The sequence below is a fragment of the Simochromis diagramma genome, unplaced genomic scaffold, assembly GCF_900408965.1.
Source record: "Simochromis diagramma unplaced genomic scaffold, fSimDia1.1 OVJJ01000483.1, whole genome shotgun sequence".
NCBI classification, from domain to species: domain Eukaryota; kingdom Metazoa; phylum Chordata; class Actinopteri; order Cichliformes; family Cichlidae; genus Simochromis; species Simochromis diagramma.
The window spans coordinates 622,260-640,157 of record NW_024386835.1 but is presented as its reverse complement, the minus strand read 5'-3'; the positions used below and the strand labels follow the sequence as shown (position 1 = coordinate 640,157).

Here is a 17,898-nt window from a genome sequence, read left to right as displayed (position 1 = left end):
TCAAAGGCAGATCCAGGCAGAGGGCTAAAACAATGATTGGGATCAGGAATATGAATCCAACTCATGCTATTGCACTCAAACTTGACTGCTAATTTTACAAGCTAAACCATTTTAGGCCATCACAAGATCAGATTTTACAGGATGATATTGTATGTTTTTACAGGACAAGGCTGTAAAAACACAATGACACTGCTACAATAAATACTCAAAGAGTTTGGTATTATTTTAGCAGATGAAGTTATACAACTTTAACTATAAGCTACATACCAAAAACCATAAAATGCTTTTAGCCTATCAGTGCTAATAGCTCCTCGATATTCATTAATGATTGCATTAGCAACAATCAAGCCAACTTTACCCCTGTTAGCAGACCTACACTTTCAATCTCACACACGCGCGCTTTATCTCACGTTGGTGAACACACACTCCGATGGATACACTGGGGGCAATCTGGGGTCCCCAACGACACTTGATACATTTTACACGTAGACTGGAATAGCTGTGAAATCGATCCTCCAACCGCTGTACCACCTGAGCCACAGCCACCCAACCATCACATTCATACAAAGGAATGAAATTAAAACAAGTAGCTTTTTACAATTTTTATTGTTGCTGGAGGCTCTAATACAATATGAGTCATAAGCTTTACAAAATAAAAACAAACAAAAAAAATACAACAAAGATTCCCCTCCAAAATGGAAACAAAGGTTTCCACTGTGACACCAAGACAAACTGTGACCCCCAACAAAGACATAATAGGTGAGGATAGAGAAGACGTTAACAGGCTGAACAAAGGGGAAGCAAACTGTCATGTTATACAGTGTGTGTGTGTGAGGGGAGTTGATTATGACGAGGGTGTACCCGGCGATAATAACAGTCCATCCCTATGTTTGAGAAGTTTTCATTTCCACCCTCTGCAGCTCCACAAAGGCTCTCATGCATGTGGACAGAGTGGAAATAAAGTGTAAAAACGTTCTTGCTCACACAGAAAGGCCGCCCTCGTCTTTGCACCGTTTATATCGCCCAGAAGAATAACCACTCGATATACATGGACAGTTTTAATTCTATACAAATATATTTGGGTTTGGGTCGGGTGGGGGGTGTCATAGGGAAAAAAAAAAAAAAAAAAAAAAAAAAAAAAAAAAGATAGATGCAAGAATATAATTTGATGAACATAATAATGACACCACTGCCAAGCCTCCACCACCTACTGCACAGTCTGTGTCCTCGTCACAGAGGAAGAGCAGGGCCAGAGTCGCTCGTTACAAATCGACTGAGGACATATCAGCTGTGAGAACATCAGGGATTATTATTAGAGTGACCCTTGAGATTATCATTAACCGTGGTAATACTATCATATTCATAACATGGGGGGGGGGGGGGGGGGGGGGGGGGGGGAGAGAGAGAGAGAGAGAGAGGCGAAGACAAACAGAGCGTGAGTGAATGGCTTCATGGCAGATGAGATGCATGAAAACAACCAGACAAAAAAAAAAAAAAAAAAAAAAAAAAAGCTAAGCATTTCTCCTTTTTTATTTTTCCACAAATAAACAAGAGTGCAGCACTGAAACAGGCATGGAGGAAGAGACATAAAGAAACAGAGAAAAGATGGCAGGGATGAGGCAGAGAGAGAGACAGAGAGACAGAAGAAAACAACAGTAGCATCTCTAGCTGTTATGTTTGCGTTTGAGCGCCTCCATCAGGTCGACCTTCAGAGCATCCTGCTTTGACTTGTCAGCCAGAGTCTGCACACTCCTGTGTGGAGGAGACACCAAAAAACAAGGTGAGAAAAGTCAGTGGGAGCAACAAAAAAAAAAATCAAACAAGAAAACATCAAAGGGCTTGAAAAAGTTTCTCCAGTGAGACAGAAACACTCGGGCTGTAAGAAATTTATTAGTAACAATTCAAGTCTTCCTCTCTGTGGGGAGACCTTTTTTATGTCTCACCACAGAGAGATTTCATATGGTTATGACAACATGTTAGCTGTTTACACACTGCACACATAACCACCCGTTAAAGTCAGTTGTCGTCATGCAGTTGCAGCTTTATTATGACCCTGACAAATTTATATTTTACACTCACCGAACACCAAACCTCTTCAACTGCTCTTTAAAGTAAATACCTAAACGAGCCAATCACATCACAGCAAAGTTGGAATATTTTATAAACCCCTGATCTACCTGCACAACCATCTCTAGGGTTTACAGAGAATAATGAAAAAAATAAGAGAAAAATAAGAGAATTCACAGACTGTTTTAAGGTGACAGGAAGACAACAGTAATTCAAATAACTACTCATTATGACCAAAGTATGCAGAGGAGCATCTCGGAACACACCACAGTCTACCCGAGTACTATTACTGGCCAAGTCCATCCCTTTATAACCACAGTGTACCCATCTTCTGGTGGCTGCTTCCAGCAGAATAACACACCATGTTGCAAAGCTCAAATCATTGCACAATACGTACACAGTCACCAGATCTCAATCCAATAGAGCACCTATAGGTCGTGGTGGTCACATCATGGATGTGCAGCCAGCAAATCTGCAGCAACTGTGTGATGCCATCATGTCAACATGGACCATGCCACAAAGACTTCAAGCAAAAAAGTGGTGTCCTACCCAGCAGTAGCAAGGTGCGCCTAATAAAGACACCGGGTGAGTGTATGTGAACATATCCACTTATTCTGCTTTCTTCTGAAGATGCCATCCCGTTAATCATCCATTTCCTGTTTTCTTTACAGTGCTGTGCTTTCACACACAGTGTTTTCAGTGCTACACGCTGAGTAAACACGGCATCTTAGAAAAACCTTATTAGGGCAGCAAAGTGCAAAACAACACCCGGGTGAGTCATTTGAATACTCTGACTTGGTTAGTATGCTACTCTGTCAGAAATCAGCTGTTGAACACAAAGATAAACAAAACTTGCAATACAGCCTTTTGATCTTCAACACTACACGATCATTCAAACTTCTAACAGTGCACATACGTAAACAATTTGAGGGGGGAAAAGGTGCTTTAATTTTTTTTCTGTACATATCTTCATTTCCCTTTGAATGTCAGCCTTCACTCTTAACAGCCTGTTCCTGTTTTTACATTTGCTGCTCTACTTCCCCATGAAACTTCTTTCACTGCTGTTCCATCCGATCAAAGACTAACTCTCCCAGCAAATAATGATTAACAGAAACTGTAACGATCAATTGTCAGTGTTATTGAGGTTATGTCGTAAACCTTAAGACAAAGATAGACACACCCACATAGACAAACTTCTCCATGCTAGGTTGTACCTTTGACCCCTTCTCAATGGAGGTCTGTCGCTGGGTGAGCACCTGTGACAGCTCCTTTTGGAGCTGCCAGTACTTTTGATTGTCACGCAAAGACTCAATAGATCTGGAGCACAGAGGAGAGGCAGCAAGGGAGGAGAGGTGACAGAGGGATTAAAGAGGAGGAGAGACACTGATAGTGGAAATGTGGTAAAAAGGGCAGCAGCAAAAAAAAAAAAGGACAGGAGCAGTTAAGGAAAGGACTGAAATGTTCGAAGCAGTTGTGACAGAACTGTATTGAGTGACTGTGTTTTTTAACAATGAAACACCCATCTCCACGGTGACGCCGTTTAAGTTTAGTACTAATTCAGGACAATGGACAACAAAAACAGTTTATGAAAAAACGCTATGTTGATTCCACATATTTTGTGGACTTGAATGTCGCTTACTTTGTAGACAGGCTACTGTAAGCACCATGTTGTTGTGGAAAATGATTAATCTACTGTGAAATGAACTGAAAGCATGTACCACGTAGCCAATGTTTGTGGATTATGAAGAATCGATTTGAAGAATGAAGAACAAGATTTGTTTTGCAGCTGTTTTTTGCAGCCAATAAACAAATAGATCTTGTGTCCTTGGAATAACTGCATCAGTGAGGAATCTTTTGTGGCACCAGCAGTTCCTCTGTGGGCACCGAGAGTTTCACTAACCTGGCTGTCAAAAGGTCTCTACAATCTGTTGAGTCCTGAGCTGCATCAGCTGCTAATGATGATGGCTTAAAAACGTTCAAGGAGTTTGTGACGTAATCGGGTTTGTTCTACACACGGTCTGATTTACACTTCTGTAGTGAATCTTTGCCTACAACATCACGATTGGCCTTCATTCTAGTGTGTTTTGCAAATTACCTTGTGGTCATGTCCAAGTGTTTTATGCGATAGTAATAAACGAAAAAATTGAACTTTTCTGTCTTCTGGGTCTCTGCTCTTTGTTGTGATCAGTGATTGTCCTCCATATTGAGACTATGATTATTATTCCTTATAAAGAGACAATTATTATTCTCTCACTGATAAATTCAAACACTGGGGCAAAAAAAAAAAAAAAAAAAAAAAATGCATAGGAGGAATGCAGTAGGCCAACCTCAATAGTTTCAGGATGCTTCAATGCAGCATGTAGTTACATTACCAGAAAGATGCACATCAAATTATGGCGGATGTTACATTGTGGGTTTTCAGAGGGATCTTCGGTTATATCACACGTACGAAAGTATAGAGCCCCTGCAAGCCACTCATTGAAATTGGGGTGAAACACAGCTAAACCTCAGTTACCCACAGTGTTGGTGATTTGAACCACACTTTGGAGCAGTGCTTCCAAAGATCTGCACTTTATAAGCTTGACACAGCGTCAGTATCGAGCATCCATCTCTAGGCACAGGGAAGGAGCAGGTGTAGTGAAAAGAAGACGAAATGCAGCTGAGACGAGGGGCAGCAAAAGCAGACTCAAATAATCAGATACAGGGTTGAGACTGAAACACAGGAGGCGAGACAACATCTGTCGTCTGAACTGCTGACTGGAAGTGCTGTGGAAGAAAACATGATCCCATGATGTAGAGAGCTAATGCAGCAGTACCTCAGGCCGTTGACGATGTCCTTGGTCTTCCCAAAGTAGATTTCATTCAGTGTGGAGCGGATCTTATTCTCCATATCCTAGAAAAACAATATGAATGCATTATAACTGCTAGTTCTATTCTTCTATTTGATTCTTAAAAGCTTAACTTCGTGAACATGGAGTTGTGTGACAGCGATGTAAAGTATGACAGGTTTTGTAATGTCCTGTGTGGCGAAGGGATTTTCCTCTGCTGAATGTGAAAAAACAGTAAATCAAGAGTGAAGAATGAAGCACTCACCACCACTGTGACTGTGGCTTACTGTCTATGATGCATGTTAAGGATTTTACTTGTGAACTGCTTATGCAAAAATAAAAAAAAAAGTCCCCAAAAATATTCCCGCAGAACCTGTTACATGCAAATATACAAAGATATCACAATCGAGATGTCACGAAACTGAAACTGAATCTTATCCATCAACACAACAAAATTTCACACAGCTGCAACAAAGCCATGGCCATTTCAAACCACTTTTTACACTTGTACTCCCTGTATATGCACCCAACACAGGACTCCTATGATTCACTTTCTATCAGCAATGTGAAGTAGCACTGTGGTATGCTAATGCAAAGGCTTCCTCTTAGTCGGTTTCATAACCACTTTTGCGCCGTTTTAAGTCTTTACTTGAACAGCAGTAAGACTGGCAATGCAGGAAAAGAGGCATTGCAAGAGAGCAAAACACAAGTAAGCTGCTGGATTAGCTTGTTTATCACATGACTTTTGAAGTCATGCAGAGTCCTGCATAGGAGACTGATTCAGGAGAAACACACTGCAGTCATTTTACGGCTTTTAGCAGTATCGCTGCTTCAGACAAGGAGAGGGAAGGAAATTAAGTCGACGGCTTTACTGACTTCAACGAGGCGGCCGATGTTAGCGATGTGGGGTGAGGACTCTCCAACCGTCTCGTCTTTCTCCATCTGTTTAAAAAAAAACGGAGAAAAAAAAGAGATACCACGTTCAGTTAATTAATTCATCCCTATAGCATGAGAGGACCAATCAGCTGTTTAGTTCAACACGCTACCTGTCTTGTAAGGCTGCCGCCGAGGTTCATGGTACCGGAGCCAGTTTTCGTTGTCTGGAGCCACAGCATGACAGTGGAGGTGAGTTTGTAGTGAGCGGTACGACCACTGGACTTCTCCTGTTTGCAAAAACAGAGGCAACAAGCAATTATGCAAAACATGACAACATGTTACCAGAAAAGATAATGGTGCATGTTTGTGAAGCTCTGCTGTGTGTGTGGCACATGGAGCTGAGCGAGGAAAGACAACTACTCGAGCTGCTGTCAACCCGGTCCATTACCGTAAGTGCACTAAAAGCTTAGTTTTAACCTTAAACTCCAGACAGTCATGCAAAAGCATCTTCAATCTGGCAACAGTGTCCTGGATGCTAGAAGCTCTCCTGGCTGACAATGGTACAGCTGCTAAATATCAAACAAGCCTGTAAAATATCAAACAGCTTCATTCATCTGCTTCTCACCTGCACCTCCACCACATGAATGGAGTCCCAGCACCCTTTGATCTTCTTGGATCCATCTCCAGCCTTCTTAATGAGAATAACTCCTGCAAAGCCGTGATCCAAATCCCAGAGGTACACAGAGGAAACCCCACCTTCAAAGTACCTGAATAACACAGACATCAGATGTCACAAGAGGCTGAAACTGACAGGTTATCAAACACTCCACATTAGATTTCTTCTCTGGCACTTACAGGTCTCTGTACTGATCGAAGGCATTGTTTGCCTCAACCTCGAGTTTCCTCAGGCGGGCTGAAGGCATTGCACCGTCTTCAATGGGAGGTTCATACTTATTACTCCACGGGGATCTGAGGAATGAAACATTCAGATTTTAGACAGAGGTATATATTAAATTTAGCTGTTAGAAACATACTTGTGATACTAGTGTTTAAAAGTGAAAACAGTGACCTGCTTGAAGTGAAACCTTAAGCTTGCATTACACAAGCAAAGGTCCAAACATCAAAGGAGGTTAAGTTCACAGTCCTCATATAGGTGAAGCATAAGTTAAAGTATGAAGACATTTTTTTAAAAATTCATTTTATACTTAATTTGATCTTTCTCTCATGATACCGTCATGAACCTCTATCAAATGGGTTGCTGTTACATTGACTTTACATGGTGCAAATTTGTCAAAAACTTTGAAAAAATTCTAATAAATCAGGCTTAATTCTTGAATTTTTATGTATTAAGCTTTAAATCTAAAACAGAGCTAAATAATGTGCTGGTTTTATTACCATTTTTTTATTAAGACAAACTGAAAAATGTGCGTTCTTGGAAATGTGGACATTTTGTTGCCTTTTAGCGTGACAGACAAAAACTGAAATTTTATTTGTTCTACCTCAGCAGATAGACTGATTATAACAGACACTGCCTGGCAAAAACAAAACAAAACATCAGAACCCGGAGATACCTGAGCAAATGGATAAGAGCCTTGGGAAGAGAGAGGCTCAGGGTGCATGGGAAATAATTTTCACGTGTGAATTGGCCACCACAGAGTCCAGACTTTAACCCCACTGAGAATATTTTGGTTGTGCTAGAGACGATTTTACACAGTAGTCTGACTCTTCCACCATGATCAAAAGATCTTGGTGAAGAAATGAATGAAACTCTGGATAGAAATATATCTTCTGACATTGCTTAAGCTCAACAATCACAGCGAACTTTAACACCATTAAAGCTAAAGGCAGCCCAACAAAATATCCCCATTTTTACCCCACAGTCTGCAGCGTATGTTCCTTTGAGTGGGCTAAAATGCAGCTATGACCGCTACCTGTAGGAGTCGCCGTCTCGGTTGTAATCACAGAGCAGATAGTCTTTCCCCACCACTTTGTCTCGTGCGATCTTTAGGGGCTGGTCCACAGAGGAGAGGAGGTCCTCACACAGACTGGGCACCTGGATGCAAACATGGGGAGAAAAAGCTCAGTACATGACCACAGATGATTAATTACAGCAGCTGCAGAGCATCTAAACCCCTCAAACATTTCATAAAGTATGTTCCGTATGACGTGAGAGTACTCAAGAGACATGAAAGGGTGTTTTGGTAAAATTAGCCTTCCTAGAACAGATACCAGCTTGGGGAGAAGAAAAAAGAAAAGAAAAAAAAAAAAAAATCACTGATGCGTGGAGGAACAGTCTAATAAAACAGAGGATCACATCATGTGATCTTCTCATTGTAGATGAAAACATACTTTTAAGTTCTCATCTTTCGCTCACATTCCAGTTTCACCCCATAAGCAGAGGTTACTGAGAGGAGACGGAATAAAATATCATTGGGAAACATAATATCTGGAGGATAAGGGGGTACAAATTAGTTCTCACAGACTGACATGGAGTCCCTTTGCTATGCGTTCCTGCATCAGCGCATAGACACAAAGGAGCGCCTGTTACCCAGGCCAAAAAAAAAAAGCCCCATACCCCTGAACAAACACACAAACACACGCACGCACACACACCTGGCAGCCTAGACTGGCTGAGACAAGCCAAACAAGGGTGGACAAAATCCAGTGGGAAGAGCATGTAGTGGTGAGGGTGGGGGGTGGTCAGAGAGGAGAAGAGGAGGCGGAAAGAGAGAGGTGATTTCAGATGATTACGTGGAAGAGTTGGCGAAGGGACTGAGCCTAAAGGTGCCTGGCAGCAGAAGTGATTGACAGCTGTGATAATAATCACTAACAACCAGCCACAGTGGTCATAGGGTAAGGAAAGAACAGATGTCCGGGTGGGTGGGGGAGAAGGGTTAAAGGTGAGAGAAGAGGAAGTTGAGCAGGTGGGGAGTCTGGCTGAAAGGGTACAGATATACCCACAAAAATAAGGTGCAATGCCAACAGAGGCACAAGTGTGATTTGATTTGTGTCCAGTTATAATCTGTCAGCTTTAGCTGAGACTGTTGTTAAAATGCGCCGAGTAACTCGACCAACTTCAAATACAGAAAACTGCAGGAGGGGAAGTAATAACTATCACACAAGCAGAAGTTTTTCCTCTTTGGTGTGGCTACTTCCACTCTGAACAAATATGATTAAACCCTTTTTAAAATGCTGAAAATAGTATCAGTTACCCAGATAATACAGTGGTGTGCAGCAAAACTCACTTGTATAATATGAAAATAAATACCACATATAGAGATATGCAAATACTTTAAGACATGCGATTATTTGAAAGACCTTTCCCCAAATCAGACCGACTGACATTTTATGGTAGCTTGATAAAACAAATCCATAATAAATTGTTATTAACACATTACTAATACTACTATTTATATTCACCAGCCATTTTATTAGGCATAGCCTGGGTTGGACCCTCTTTTGCCTTCCGAAGTCCTTTAATACTTCGTGGCAGAGATTCAACAAGGTGCTGGAAACATATCCTCAGAGATTTTCATCCATACTGACACGACAGCAGTTGACGTGATAGGTGCTGCTTATTTCTCGTGTATATGTCCATGATGCAAATCTCCTTTTCCACCACATCCCATAGCTGCTCTATTCTTGGACTGAGATCTGATGACTGCAGAGGCCATTTGAATACAGAGCACTCATTGTTATGTTGAAGAAACCAGTCTGAGATGATCTGAGCTCAGTTCCATGGTGTTCTATGTAGCTGGAAGCAGCCATGAGACGATGGGTAAAATGTGGTTATGAAAGGATGGACAAGGTTGGACGGGAAAAATTCTCAGTTAGGCTGTAATTTAAACAACGATCAGTTGGTACAAAGGGGCCTTAAATATGCCAAGATAAACCCCCACACTATTACACCGCCACCGACAGCCTGAACTGTTGATACAATGCAGCAAGGGTCCAAGCTTTTATGTTGTTGCAGGAAGTCTGACCCTAACATCTGAATGTTGAAGCAGAAATCAACATTCTTCAGAGCAAGAAATGTTTATCTAGTCTTGTACTGTTAAACTTTGGTGAGCCTGTGTGAACTGTAGCCTCAGTTTCCTGTTCTTAGCTGACAGCTGACAATTAGCACCCAGTGTGGTCTTCTGCTGCTGTAGGTTTTTAAAAAAAAAAAAACAACAAAAAAACCCCAAAACATTACACACACCACACACACACACACACACAAAAAAAAAAAAAAAAAAAAAAAAAAAAAAAAATCAGAGCTCCTCTGCAAACCTTTGTTGTAATGAGTAGTTATTTAAGTTCCTAAAGCAGTCTCTTCTCTGACGACTGGAATCAACAAAGTGTCAGTGTAAATAGCTGCTTAGACAGCTGCGTTAACAGGCAGTTGTGGTGTACCTAACAAATTATTCAACCTTAGAAGTAAAAGTTATCCAAAGTTTAATAAGTGACTTGTCCATTCATGGGAAATTTTTAGACTAAATACAGAGACACTCTGGAGAAGAACAGATTTCACTCTCAGTTGTGAATCAGACAGTAACTCACCAGGTCAATGAGGTCACTGAGGTTCTTCTCGATCTGCTGAGGAGGCAGACGCCTCATCAGGTCCAGAGCACAATCCAGCTGCTGGTCATTCTGAAAAACAACCAGCAGAGACAACGGCTTACTGCACTGTAACATTAGATCACAGTTAAAAAATGAATTCAAAACAAAATGTTTGTGCTATAGAGAATAAACAAGACACAGATTGTGTGGGGTTTTTTAACATTGAACTAACATTGGTGGTCTGCGGGCTTCTCTTGGTCACCACTGAAGAGAGCTAAGTTGTTCCACGAAACTGAAGTGAAACTGAGTGTTAAAACTATGAAAAGTGTCCACTGCAGCGACCGTCTGTGCTGCTCATGACGTAGTTTTTCATCGCCTAGATTTCTGCACTCTCTTTTCGAGCGGAGCTCTGCTGTCACTCTTCCCCCTTCTGGCCGACTTTTCAACTAATCTGACCAACGCAAAGCATCATCAACGCCAAACTAACTGCTGGTTTCTTCAAGGACTGCATCCAAGCATGTTACGTTTCTGCATGTTGCAGATTTGGTACTGTAAGTTCACCACAGCTAACCTTTTACATTTGTTTATTTATAAGGAACCCCATTAGCTTCCACAACAGTGGCTGCTAGTCTTCCTGGGGCCCAAACCAAGTGAAGTGGGGCCCAAACTAAGTGAAAGGACATTTACAGTATTTGTCTTTTTCTGTGCCAAAAGCACAGCTACTAACAGTTAAAGAGGAAAACTTGGATTTTACAGGCAGTGCTGACTGGAAGGATCACCTGAACTCTTCCTGTAACTTCATCTCTTCCCACAGACACCGAGGCAAGTTTCCAAAGAATTCCTGACATGGTCTTTGTTTTCTGGATGATACTCTTTAGCAGCCTGTGTTAACCAAAGTCCGCGGGTTTGTAACACAGAATTTCTTTGAAGGAAATAAACTAAACTTAAAAAAAATAATAACAAAAAACCCAACATACTCAATCTGTCATCTTAAGATCAGCTAACACCTCTTCATGCACTGCAGATTCATCTCAATAATATATTCACGAGAATGGGTTTCTGAATGTCCAACAATGGCGTGCAGGGATGACACATTGCTCCAAAAGCAGATGCTCATGTTAAATAGGGCCAACAAATTATTCAGGGGCCAAAAGGTCAAAAGTTTCAGACAGTTTTTTCTTCCCCCTATTTGTAGCTGTGCATCATTAAGAAGAGAATAGCATTGTCTTAAAGCACACAGCCTCCATTCATCTGCTGTTAAATCCTTCTGTTTGTGGGGGACAGCCAATCAGAAGAAAGTGAGATGAGCCAAAACAGGTAAATGGCGAATACAAGTCTAATATTGGGGGTTGGGGGAAAAAAGCAGGTTCCATTTAATAAAGAAATGCTCTGCTGTGGTAATTAAAATGTTACTTAAAAAGCACAACTTAAAAAAAATGAATCAGCTCTGCAAACTTACAGAGACTCACATTAACTGAGTAGCTGTATTACGCAGAGAAGTATAAATACGCACCCTCATGCTTGAGTAAACAAAGCAACCACACTGTACCCTCATCAGTGTCTCCACCACAGCACGGTAATAAAAGTCCTGCTACATTCTGTACACGGGTACGACTGCAGTTGCCGTGCAGGAAACCCTCACACCCTTGCAGGAAAACCTTTGCCCACACTGCTAGAATACAGACACACAACTTTCCAGCTCAGTAGACTGAACATCTCTCATGCTTTGTCATGTGAGCACCTTGCAGAGAGTTGTGAAAAGAAAAGCTTCATTTAGGGTTAGGGGTTATAGTTACAGCACCTCAGTGCACAAGCTTGAAAGTTATCTAGGCTGTGTGGTGGTTCAAGAGTTCGTGTTTGGTTGATTAGTTTCATGTAGGAACAAAGGAGGGGAAGCCTGGTTAAAGAATCATCATCATGGGGCAACAGGAAGTGTGGTAGGGTAGCATTTAAAGGTCAGGTCCATCCTTATCATTCGAGTCAAACTTTTACTTTAGGGTTTAGGTAAAGAGACAGTGCAGTACAGTTTTTATTTGGAATTAACTGCTTACGGGTAATTCAGTTTTTAAGACTCAGCTGTTTACTATACATCTTATGTAGGAACTTCTCCGCTTCTGCAGACTGGGATGTGTTGGGAGACCAAAGGTAAAACTAGCTGCTTGGACTGTGAATTTGGCCACAGATGAAACTTTCACACATTCAAGTTCTGGCAGGACAGAAACTTTCTAATCCAGTTCCTGCCACACACATACAGATATTCAATGACAAAATCCCTCCCCACCCACCTCCAAATGACCATTATCAACTTTGTCTGAATCACACAAGCTGACAGATTTATGCGACAATAAAATAAGGTGAACAATCGAAGCCTTGAAAATCCTGCACTGATGAAGCCGTCGTGATCAAAGGATCTTCATCTTTTCGCCTGATAAGCGTACAACTACGCTTTGCATCTACACTTCTTCCAAACTCCTAAGGTTTTCTCTTTTCCCCAACCTTGTAATTGGAACCTTTGATTAAGTACTGCAGAGTGAGCCTGCGATGCAATCAATCCCCCACCAAGCTGAGTCAGACAGATGCCTCTCATCTCTCTGTCAATCTGGCTTGTAAGACGATGGCTACAACTTCACAGTAAGGTTAAATCAATACACAGCCTAAAGGTACATTTGGTAGAATGATCAAAAACAGTGCGCAGTAGCCATTATCTGCAGAACCAAAGGCACCAAAATCAATTTAGTGTCTTTACTACAGTCCGAACTGAAGTGGACTCATTTCGACTACAGTGTGAAGCAGCAGATCCAGTTGTATTAGCAATAACACATGTTGTTACCTTTATATGTTCCTTTAAAAAAGAAAAGAAAACAATGAAATCTGAAACAGCATCTTGGTCGTGCATCAGGTTTAGGATTAGGGAAATGGAAACCACTACAGTTATCTTTCACCAAGCAAACCATTCAGAACTAAATTAAGAACATGGTGATAACCACAGAGCACTGACATAACATAGCTTTTACCCCCAGGGGGGTTTTCTGCCTTAACTATGCAGCGAACAGCAGGATGTTGGAGAAGAGCAGTGGATGGACCGGCCACAACATGAAACTCTGGGGAATGTGCCGGAAAATGTTTTTAAGTGTGTGATAATGAAAAGGCCTAAACATGTTTTTCAAGCTTCTCCATAGAAGGTACTGGCTTTGTCGCAAACACTTCCAGCCTGGCTTTATCAGACAATGATCAATGTTTTGACTGCCACTCAGCAATCTAGCTAAACATGTTTCATAATGCCTACTTAAAAGCCATTAACATATATGGATTTACTTTACAATTCCTCGATCCTGACATCCATTAAAAACAAAAACGTGCTTATGATATGTGTTTGGCGGCCAGAAAACACTGAACATGAAGCGAAAGAGGCTTCTAGAGGTGAGACAATCTAATATCACCACTCAAGTAAAGCCTTAAGAGAGTAAACCTAATAATCCATTACTCATAGCTCCTCAATCCATCCATAAATATTTTTCCTTAAGGGCGACCCCGAACGTAACAGAATTTTTTAACGCAGATTTTCCCAGGCCACTTTGTCTCCTCCGAGATGATTTCTGCCTCGTTTCACGTTTCTCTCAACTGAAGGTTCCATCAGACACCTGTGCTTCTTGACACTGTGTTTAACAGCGCTCCTGTCTCCATGTAAACACTAGCTCAGCCCAACAAGCCTCAGGGTCAGGGGAGAACGGCGAGGCTGGGCCCGGCAGGATGGATGAGGTGAGGAAGAGGAGAGAGTAGGCGACTGTGGAAGAAAAACAGCTGCTCTTCCCATTTTTCGAATGCTTTTATAAACAGTGTAAGACAGAGCAAGCCCATTTTACAAGTGGTCAAGTCAAGCATGTATATATGTGTATGTATATATATATATATATATATATATATATAAATAAAAGCACAAATACGGGTCCAGTTAAAGCAAGCCTACTGCTATATGGGCTGAAAACGTAGGAGAATGAGCCAAAATAAGGAATAAGTAAACAGTGAGTGCTGTGTTGGTATGGATTGTTTGGACTGGGTGTAATAGCCTTCTCCAGAGAAACCATTAGCTCAGTCAAGATCAAACTTATAAGGCTGGGAAAATCAGGCTGACAGCTTGTCATGGTTAGGAATAGGAGGAGCGAGCGGTCTTATTTTAGCTACAGGCATCCCGGCGCTTGGCTATTTTAGCCTGTGTGTAAGTGTATGTGCACAGGCGTGTGTGCGTGTGTCAGTGTGTTATATTAGGACCCTTCGCCATTACTATTAACCAACTTGTGTTAAATCCAAAACATCCTGTGCTAACTTTATGCCTACGGGGCATGTAGCCCGGCTAGCTATGAGCTAACTAGCAGGAAGAAACAGAAGCTAGCTTAACCACGAAGCTAATTCATTCTCATCCGGTAGTTCAGCGCAAGTTTTGCCAGCAGTGCAAGTTAAATATGCGTCGATGATTTATATCAGCTGCTGCTCCTCTCCGGTTACTACCGTGCGCCTCTAGCCAGCGCTAGCTTAGCTTAGCACCCCCCTCCCTCCAGTTAGCAGCCCCGTCCCCGTCTCTCCCAGCAGCCTGAACGCGGCCCTTACCATGTCTGCGGCGGTCTCAGCTGGGCAGGAGAGAGCACGACTTCACCGATGAGTGTACACCCTAACTTTACTATGGTTTAACAGGTCGCTCCTTTTGTCTCTTGTTGCTTTGATGTTTTTTGAGAGCCGTGATGAAGATGTTTTGTTCGCGTCTCCCTCTCTGAACCCAGCCCTGTCAGCGAAATTCACTTCCTCAACCGGGCTACAGGAAGGAGGCTGCAGTCACAAAAACAGGCCCCGGTTGCATGTCCGGGTCACTCTGGCCTTTCTCTGCAGCAGCCAATAGCGAAGGAGCAAGAAAGGCATTGCCAAGTATGGAAAGAGAGGAGTGGTGTAGTAAATGTGCTGTCAGAGAGGGCAGCAGAGGGGGAGTTGAAAAATAAACCCCCAAAACACGGAGACTGCAGGCGGCGGCAAGTTTAACGTATACAGTGTCTCATGAACAAGAAAGCAGATCTTAATTTCTATTTTTCTGTGAGTTATTATGAACTACTTAATCACTTTTATTTTTGTGCAATTAATCTTAAGTGGTAAGAGCAATTTTATATGTTTTTAAATTAAGTTATATCTTTAAATATTTAATAGTAGTTATTATAAAATAAAATCACTCCTAACTTGTTTTTGTTTTCATGTCATTTGTCTTATTTTATTGCCCTTTGTTCAGTTTAATATAATCTGAATGTTTCTTCAAGTGCATGATAGTGATGGAAGTTAATATATATCTATATGTATGGTAATCGGTTAGTTATTAATGCTAAGGGCACTGCTGTAAAGGCAAGCTGATCACCTTTGATAATTATTACTTGTAAAACTGAGAGTTACCGTACTATGCAGAAGTCTCGAGCCACCCATAATTTCTCTATATTTTGCTGGGAAAATTAAAAATATATGCAGCTATTCATTGAAACTGAGTTTCAGCTTATATACTGATACAGTATATAAGGCAAAAACTGAGTTTGTGCTCTTCTGACGAGCTTGAAAGTCAATATTTGGTATGACCAACTTTATATTTCAGCACAGTCTGAACTCTCTTAGGCAAGCTTTCTTGGTATTTCTTTAAGCAGTCTTCAGGGATAGTTCTCGGGGCTTCTTGAAGGACATTCAACTCAGTGTGTTTGGAGTAATTGTCATACAGAAAAGTATATACTGTATATACTCACAACAGCCTGAACCCAAAATTTCAAATTTGGATTTATCACCCCTTCAGACCTACTGCCACTGATTTTCAGTCCAGTTCTTGTATATTTAGTCATACTGCAACCCTTTGTCCCTGTTTCCCTTCCTTAAGACTGACTTCTTGACAGCCACGCTTCCACTAAGACCATTTCTGATGAGGCTTCAGTGAACAGTAGATGGATCCAGTGAAGGGCCAGACGCATCGCTCTTATTTCTTTTTTGTTTTTGTTTCTTTATGTGTGACAAGCTGCTAGCAACAAAGTGCCTAAAGATGTAATTTAAAATCAGTACTTTGCTAAGTTGTCTGTTGTCTGTAGACACAATACTGGTTCGTCCCAGTGTTGTGTCTTCGGAATCATTCAAGCATAAGAGTCCTTCCCTTATGCTTGAATGATTCATAGGTCAGTGATAAGTGGCTTAACAAAGAAAATAAACATCACCCTGAAAAAACTAGACTGAAAATGAGCGAAAAAGCAGCCAGTGTCCAAAGAAAAACTTTGAAAGACCTTCAGAAAGCCTGGAGAGCTATTGGTCAAGAACACTTTAAAAAAATGTATAAGAAAGTCTGTGTCTCCAAGGAAACAAAATATAAAGAAACCGGGAGTGGGTCAAGACTTTTGCGTATAATGACATTATGCCAACTAGGTTCTCCCCCTAGAAAGAAGCTGTGTACATCCTATTTTGTTTGCAAATTAGAAACCTGCCTGCAAACTTCACTAACATCTGTATATTACTGAGTGTTTGGAACAGCTCCACTTCCAGCATAAACAATCAGTGTTACACACAGAGTGTTTCTGAGAAAATAAAATAAGAAAAAAGGCTAAATTCTTACTTAACACATAGCATATATAATCACACGGACAACCAATTTCAGTGGCAACTTTGTTTATTTTTTTTAATTGTGGTTGCATTAAACTGAAATCCCTGGCCTGCACACATCTTATGTGCAACACTTTGTGAATGCATGCAGAATTTCCTGCACACATATGCGTTTGGGCGAGATGACTAATCAACTAATCAAAGTGGAAGTTTTAAGGTAAGGTCAAATATAACCCAGAAAAAATGTCTTCATCATTTACAGATGTCTCAGTGATTACTCAGAGGTTAATAATTTGGACTGTTTACATCATAGCAAATATGCTGCAACATGAAGCCGGATACAAACTCTTAGTAACTTTTTCTCAAATACAGTGTTTGTGTCTAACTGAATGATTAAGAAATCAAAAAGTCAAAGGTCAAATGTAGTTATATAGCACTTTTGAAACAACAGAGCTGATCAAAGTGCTGCACTTTAAAAGTATATAGTATTTATATAGATAAACTACAATAACATCCATAAAATTTGAGCACAATACCCAACATTAAAAGACAATAGAATAAAAAATAATAATAAATTGCATTTGACTAAAAGAATGTCACACCGGAGCCCAACGCCAAGGAGAACAAATGCGTTGTGTTATACACAACTTAAATGTGTTTACTGTCTGAGCTGTGTGGATTTTGAGAGGTATTGTATAGACCTGGTGCTGTTGCTGCAAAAGCTCGATCACCTCTCTGTTTTAAGTTTGCATAGGAGGAACTGGTTAGACGACGTCTGAGCTCTTATAATTGTGTGAATGTGAAGCAGCTCTGACAGATACAAAGATGCCAGTCCATTTAAAGCTTTAAATGTAAGTAATAAAATATAAAAATCAATTCCAATGAAGGGAGCCAATGAAGAAATGGCAGGCCCAGTGTGCTGGGTTCAAGTTTTTTTAATACCAGTATAAGGTGAGCTGGTGAATTCTGGACTAACTGAAGGATA

At 41.0% G+C, this 17,898-nt stretch overlaps 1 protein-coding gene across 2 annotated transcripts; it reads right to left on the bottom strand.

Moving 5' to 3' along the window:
• Positions 1-587: 587 nt before the first annotated feature.
• On the bottom strand, positions 588-15,130 carry capzb (capping actin protein of muscle Z-line subunit beta). 2 transcript variants are annotated; one of them, XM_040028653.1, is made up of 10 exons: positions 14,919-15,130; positions 10,314-10,403; positions 7,703-7,824; positions 6,627-6,740; positions 6,397-6,538; positions 5,942-6,058; positions 5,772-5,837; positions 4,884-4,960; positions 3,282-3,384; positions 588-1,752 (listed from the first exon to the last, which is right to left on the bottom strand). In XM_040028653.1, exons 1-10 carry the CDS (start codon positions 14,919-14,921, stop codon positions 1,732-1,734), a joined length of 855 nt encoding a protein of 284 aa, XP_039884587.1. In that variant the 5' UTR covers positions 14,922-15,130; the 3' UTR covers positions 588-1,731. The 2 variants fall into 2 exon arrangements, with proteins under 2 accessions (XP_039884587.1, XP_039884588.1); XM_040028654.1 differs by lacking the exon at positions 3,282-3,384.
• Between the last annotated feature and the right edge of the window lie 2,768 nt (positions 15,131-17,898).